At 46.5% G+C, this 7,500-nt stretch overlaps 1 protein-coding gene across 3 annotated transcripts in view; it reads right to left on the reverse strand.

The window, feature by feature from the left end:
- drp2 (dystrophin related protein 2) overlaps positions 1-7,500 on the reverse strand; it is a 146,657-nt gene that overhangs the window by 26,355 nt on the left and 112,802 nt on the right. For all 3 annotated transcript variants that reach the window (XM_012819422.3, XM_042702738.1, XM_042702739.1), the window contains one exon: positions 3,893-4,094. In XM_012819422.3, the coding sequence (XP_012674876.2) occupies positions 3,893-4,094 (202 nt within the window). The remainder of the gene's footprint in view (positions 1-3,892; positions 4,095-7,500) is intronic.

The raw sequence follows: 7,500 nt of genomic DNA on the forward strand, positions 1-7,500 counted from the left end.
AGAAAGAGAGAAAGGTAGAGAGAGAGAGAGAGAGAGAGTGCAGGCGGGGGCTTTATCAGGTGCAGTGGAAGCTGAGTGAAATGGGTCAGAGTATTATTGACCATAGAAGCGTAAAAACACAAATCTTGTCCCACGTCTGCCTCCATTCGCCTCCAAAGGGCTGCAGCTGAGCGGGCACGAGCGCGCTGACCCCCACCCCCCTGTGTGTGTGTGTTTGTGTGAGTGTGAGTGTGAGTGTGAGTGTGAGTGTGTGTGTGTGTGTGTGTGTCTGTGCGTCGGCTCGATGCGCTGCAGCTGGGGCTAGCCGGAGCTTAGCAAGGGAACACATGCAGAGCAGAGGCAGAAGCGGCGGTGGTGGTGGTGGTGGCCCTTGGAGCAGATTTCTACAGAGCAGGGAGAATAGGATCAGAGACCACAGGCTAGGCTGCTTAGCTACAGGGACACGCTTCTGTCTGAGGATCTCAGAGGGAGAGAGAGAGAGAAGGCTCAGATAAAAGGAAGGAGAGAGAGAGACAGAAAAACAGACAGGGGGAGTGAGAGAGAGAGAGAAGAGAAGGATTGTGAATGTATGTATCTGCAAAAGGGTAAATGGGGACAGGGTGGTAGCACAGTGGAGCAGGGCGGAGTGTGTGTGTGTGTGTGTGTGTGTGTGTGTGTGTGTGTGTGTGTGTGTGTGTGTGTCTGTGTGAGCAACAGAGTGTAAGAAGGTAAATGAGATAAAGGGGAGAGACAGAGAGAGAGGGAGAGAGAGAGGGAGAGATAGAGATAGAGAGAGCAGGATGTGCCTATCAGAAAGAATAGAGGACAGGAGGGAGGGAGGGAGGGAGGGAGGGAGTGAGTGAGTGCATATGCAATCACTCCCTGCCCTAGTAGCATGACCTCTCATCAGCACAGGGTTGGGCTGAACACACCGCTATCTCCGTCCACGTTCATCATCCCCCCCATCCTTCATGCGGTGGGGGAGAGACAAAATGGAGAGATAGAGGGAAAGCGAGAATGACAGAGATAGAGAAGAAGAGGAGAGCGCAAGAGAGTGAGCACATTCTGGCCCTGCTGTTTGGTTTGTAAGTAAGTGATGGCAGGCGGGTTATTGCCGGTCCACGTGTGGCTCCCGCTCATTTTCATGCAGGTCGAGTGTTTATCTGGAAACAAAAAAAAGCAATTACTGGAATTTATGTGGAGGCCGAGGAGGGCTGATTCCTTCTCATAAGCAGCTGGTAGTTAAAGAGCCAGCGAACAAATTTATAGTGGAAATGGAGTCACAAATGAGAGAGAGAGAGAGTGGGGGGAGAGAGAGAGAGAGAGAGAGAGAGAGAGAGAGTGAGGGAGAGAGAGAGTGAGGGAGAGAGAGATAGAGAGAGAGTGAGGGAGAGAGAGAGTGAGGGAGGGAGAGAGAGAGAGAGAGAGAGAGCGCAAGAGGGGAGGGGAGGAGAGGGGAGGGAAAAACAAAGCTCTTTGGGCTGGAAATCAACCCTCGCATGTTCTGTCAAGGCCCTGGCACACTGACGTGAAAGGCGAGGCAAACAAAAGGGGGCTTTTAACTCATTCTCACCCCTCAATTATTGGCTGCCTGCCCAGACGCTTTTGTCCTGATTGCTGCACACTTCACAGCAATGGCATCTCCCACTGCGGCAGAACTGACAGTAATCAGGAGTCCTATCAGGAACACTATATGGACCAGGGCCTACGTGTCATGAATGTATGGAACTGTGAGGATATTTAAATCTAAAAATGTGTATGGAAATCAAGTAGTGACACCCAGCATGGAATGGTCACACCCCCACCATCGATAAAAACAAATGCTGTCTACGTTATGACAACTCATGTTTTGGCGTGTCTTGTAATACTACAGTATGTGTAATATATTTGCTATAAAATGAAATGTACTTCAATGTAGGTGTGTAGTCATGATCAGACATATCCTGAGTCATTTCTACAGTCACGATAAGATGGACGTTAGCTAGCAAGCTAATACATCATCAGTCTATACTCACTATACTCCCACTGCACACTAAAAAGAACATGGGATTTAACACACTTGGTAGAGGTGTAACTCCCACTAGGCTTCCAGGTAACTGAGGGAAGGTGACGCAGTCTGTGGTTGTCAGATCAGGACGGAGGTGAGGACATGGCAGTGGAGATAAAGGCTGACGGGAGGAGGCAGGGACAGACTGGGGTAAATTGAGGCCATACCTCTCATACACACCAAATAGTGATTGACAGGAGAGGTGAGTAGGTGGAATGAACTGAAAAAAAGGTAGATGTGTGTGTCTGTGTGAGTGTGTGTGTGTATAGTTGTGTGCCTGTCATGCGTGTCATGAAGTATTTAGCATGTTCGTGTTCTTTCATGCTTTAACCTGTATGTGTGTGTGAGAGAGAGAAAGTCTTAATTCATATCCATCTTGCACATGTGGGTGTATCTGCCAGTTAAGCCACACATTGACGCTGTAGGGGATGTCGAGTATAGCCGTGTTTGTGTTTGTGTGTGTGTGTATGTGCATACCCTGTGCTGGTGTGTGTTTGTGTGTGTGTGTATGTGCATACCCTGTGCTGGTGTGTGTTTGTGTGTGTGTGTATGTGGATACCCTGTGCTGGTGTGTGTTTGTGTGTGTGTGTGTGTGTATGTGGATACCCTGTGCTGGTGTGTGTATGGATCAGCCATACTAGTATATGCAGGCAGTTCTCAGTGTGCAGAGGTGGGTAGTAACATGTTATGTTTACTCCGTTACATGTACGTAAGAATTCTTTACCACTACATTGTACTTATAGAAGCAGTTTTAATGCAGAATACTTTTCACTCTTTTTCGATTACATTCTTTACTTATACTTCGTTACATTAGGCTATACACATTTCACTACTTTTATATTAAGTAATTTTTACTCACACATGCCTTCTCGCCTACAATGTCGACTGCTCTGGCTACATAGACACATAAACACAGACGCCACATTGGGCTGGGCCATATTGAACCAGGACACTTGACAGTTGAAATCTATGGAGGTCACTAATTAGCATTAGTCTCTGAGGGCAATAAGTAAAGAAACTGGGGGTGCATTGGGGTGTGCAGCACTTCAGATCACATGACGTTAGTGTAATGAAAAAGTTCACTCATTCATCATGGCTTTGCTGAGTCACTGGTGTCATATTGGGAAAGGCTATACATCAATGACAGGCTTACAAGATTAGGATAGAGAGGCCTGCCTACAATTTATCATTGTTTTATTCAATGGAATGTGAATTAGTACTGAATGTGCAGATGGCTATGGTATGTTGTGTTTATCAGACAAGCATTTGAAAGTGTTGTTACGACCCTGGCGGGTCTAGGCCCCGCCCCATGAGATTTGCATGCCTGTTCTCTATCTGTCGTTACAACAGGTAATTGGATCCAGGTGTATGGGTGATTGGTTGGGCTACAAAAGCCCTGGTCAGATGGAAGTCGGGAGAGCGTTGGATTGGTCGTTGGATTTTGGTTATCGTTGGATTTGGATAGTGAATTGGATTTGGGATTGTCGTTGTCGTTGTCTTTGGATTATCGTCGTTTGTTTATATTACCAGTTAATTGACTTTACAGTACATCTTTTGTTTCTCTTCACAACACCGATCTTCACCACACGTTTGCTATAATTATTAGATAACTATATAAACTTGTAAAATCATTAATAAATATATTATTATTATTATCATTTATCCTAAATTCTGCGTGGCCTCCCCTTCTTGTTTCGTGCCTTGAGCTGGCTCGTAACAGTGTTATATGTGCTTCAACTGACTGTTTAACATGTATACATGTGTTGTAAAGGTTAAGCAGTCAAGTTGAAGCATGGCTGAGAATGGCTGAGAGTTCTGGCCAGTATGTGCATGTGATGTGCATGCGTGTGATGCATGTGTGTGTACCTGTCATAGACGTTGAGCAGCCAGTTGAGGCACATGTCGACGCAGAGGGGGATATTGATGAGCACGGAGCGCTCCTCCTCCAGGCGCTCGTAGAGGGCAGTGAGTGCGTGGATCAGCTCCACCACGTCCATCACGCGCTCAACCGCCTGCAGATCCTGTTCCCGGAAGACCTCCACCACACTTGCCAGGGTCAGCAAGTCCACTGCCATACACACACATAGACACACACACACGCATACACACATAAACATGCCCAACCATCCATATGCACGCAGAAACACACAGACATTGATACACACACAAGGAGACAAACCAATGCAAAATCAATGATAATGTTTTCCTTCAGTGTACTTATAGCCATATGTGTAGGTGTATATTGAGTCAGCTGGTCCATTGCAACACACACACACACACACACACACACACACACATGCACGCACACACTCATATGCACAGACGAACACATTCACACAGGTCAATGAATGCAAAAGCTCATGCCTGGAGCAAACAGATCCACCCTACAAGAAAATGCACATGTTTGTCTGCAAGCACACAAAACCACTGCTCCCTAACCCTCTTAACCAATTGCCATAAGTGTGATAACAGTCAGCTAGGGTCTCAGTCTCAGATGGCCACGGACCATCGGATGCACACTGCCTGCTAAGCTGGCAAAACTGTGAGAATCCATTAGTTCCACTCTCACTCACTGGCTCTTAGCCGTGTCAATCACAGGACTGTGCACAAAACAAACAGCAGTGCTTGGGTGATGCTATAGTATGGCATGCAGAGAAATCTAGGAAACAGTGTTGAGGTGGTTGTTTTGCATGTCATAGTCTTTTCTTTTCATAGACTTGGTTTTGGTTCAAATATGCATCCGACTTCAAGCTGAAGACAGAGGCTTGAGTCTGCCAGGTTAGGAGTCAGCAGGTGCAATGGCACACATAGTGACTATGCACGGATGCAGAAGTACACAGAGACAAGCATCTTTACCGTAACTACAAATGTTTTAGAAATGTAACTACACAGGGTAAGCTGCTAACACACGCACACCAGTGTGATCCGAATTGAGCGGGTGCCCGTGGATTAGTCAAATATCGGCAAAAGACTAATACCAATATTTAAGTAATAATAATTTACTGAAACATCATTGGCTGAATGAATCAAATTGCGAGAAGATGGAGCACAGGCTTAGCCTACCACTGACAACTGTGTGAGTAGAGATGGAGATGGAGACAGTGAGCGAGCGAGTGCGGCAGAGTACAAAGGCAGACAATGAAGAAAAGTGAACGCCGCCGCCAGCGAAGAAGACAGCAGTACTGGGGATAATTAACAACACGGGACTTAATGATAAGTAGCCCAGTAGAAATAGGCTTTTGCATCCACTGTTGCCAGCTTCGGCTTAACTGCCTTATAGCCTAATAGCCTTGTTGAATTCAAGAGAATGTTTAGTGTTTGTGCTGCATGTGTTTGACCAAAGGTTGCCGTGAATTCTCCAGGTAGCCTTAGCCAATGTGCAACAAGGCATTCTGATATTGTTCAAAAGTTTTACCAATCCTGAAGACTGCATGGATTAATGTAATCAGGTAGCGAGTAGGGCATATTTGTTATATATTTAAATATTAGCGGTTCCGGTTGCGGTCGGGCTGAATTGAAGCTTCGATTGTTAGTGAGTGGACCCATGCATCACTGACACACACACACACACACACACACACACACACACACACACACACCCACACACAAACACACAACTTTCAACATCAGGGTTTTACATGACTACAAAATGTAGACTAGGGTTTTCATTCCCTAAACCAAAAAGCCATTAAAGATAGCACCTCAACCAAGTCCATTAATACCTTCTCTTTGAGCCCTCCCTTTCAAGGCAAACTTAATTTTCACTTAAAATGTAAATGTATGGCCTTATTATCATAGGGGGAAACGCAGTACATTCTTACAGCGGTGAAAGTGCTTGATAAATGAGTTCCAGAGTGGCTCATATAAATACCTCCACTCACCAGTCAACGGCTGCAGTGGCTCCCTAAACACTTATACTTTACACTTCCACCACAGCTGGAGTCAGCAGGTCTTTTGTTCTTTCTCTCTCTCTCTCCCTCTCTCTGATTCTGTCTCTCTCTCTCTCTGTCTCTGTCTCTCTCTCTCTCACACACACACATACATCATTCCAGACGCACGCAGACACACATACACATAAGAAAAAGTGTTAAAACTCAGAACAGGTAAATGTGCCACACTCACACTCGAATGCTATCTCTCACACACATGCACACACACTCAAACACACGCACACGCACACACACATACACACATCCTTCCACACACACCACACACTCATAAACACATACACATTCAAATTTAAAAAAGTGTTCAGAATCAGACCAAGTAAATGTGCCACACTCACACTCAAATGTTATCTCACACACACACACACAAACACAAACACACACACACACACACACACACACACACACACACACACACACACACACACCTTCACCAAGGACCAACACAGCCTCTTGTAGCGCAGACCCCCCCTCTCTGCCTCTCTTCTGCTCAGTGAGTGCATCAGGAGCGCCTGAGATTACACGCCTGAGTGCGTATGGGATGCGAGCAGAGTGTAAACTAATTCAATTGGGCCGCCCCTTAAACGGGTTGGGGGGCCCCTGCTGCCGGCGGCACGCTGGGCGGTATGGATCCAGGGCCATCCACTACTGTCACCTCTAATTGGCTAATGAGATAATGAGGGGGGAGGGGGCACGCCGCAGTGGAAGGCCTGCGGGTGGAGGTCCATGGATGGACGGAGATGCTAAAAAAGGCCACCTGTGGATGCTCTTTTCCTCGCTCGCTCTCTCGCTCTCTCTCTCCCTTTCTCCCTCTCTTGTTGCAAATCTCCCTCTTTCATTCTCTCTCACGCTCTCTCCCTCCCTCTCTCTCTCTCTCTCTCTCTCTCTTTCTCTTTCATTCTCTCTCTCTCGTTCTCTCTTCTAATGCCACTCTTCAATCACTGCAATCCAGGCACACAAGCCACTAATTACAATAACAGGCAGGCCTATAATGAATCCTGCTAATGACATGAATTACAGTGGCAGGCCAGCAGAAGGACAGTGAACGAGGAAGAGAGATGAAAAGGGGGAAGTGTGAGTGTGTGTGTGTGTGTGTGTGTGTGTGAGTGTGTGTGTGTGTGTGTGTGTGTGTGTGTGTGTGTGTGTGTGTAAATGAGTGAGTGAGTGAGTGAGAGAGAGGGGGGAAATTAAGGAAGGAGGGAGAGTTGAACTCGTTGTGAGGGTTGCACGGTATTTCAGACGAATAGAGGACACAAAGACTGCAGGTTAGAGGATGAAGGTGTGTGTGTGTGTGTGTGTGTGTGTGTGTGTGTGTGTGTGTGTGTGTGTGTAACATTGTGAAAAGTGTGAGCATTCTACTACCGTATCCAATTAGCTTTAAAGACCGAAGAAGGTGAAATGGGACACATACACACACACACACACACACACACACACACACACACACACACACACACACACACACACACACAGTCAAACACACACACACTCACAAACCGACCTACACACAGTCACTAACACAAACAC

The sequence above is a fragment of the Clupea harengus genome, chromosome 20 (assembly GCF_900700415.2).
Source record: "Clupea harengus chromosome 20, Ch_v2.0.2, whole genome shotgun sequence".
Taxonomy (NCBI): domain Eukaryota; kingdom Metazoa; phylum Chordata; class Actinopteri; order Clupeiformes; family Clupeidae; genus Clupea; species Clupea harengus.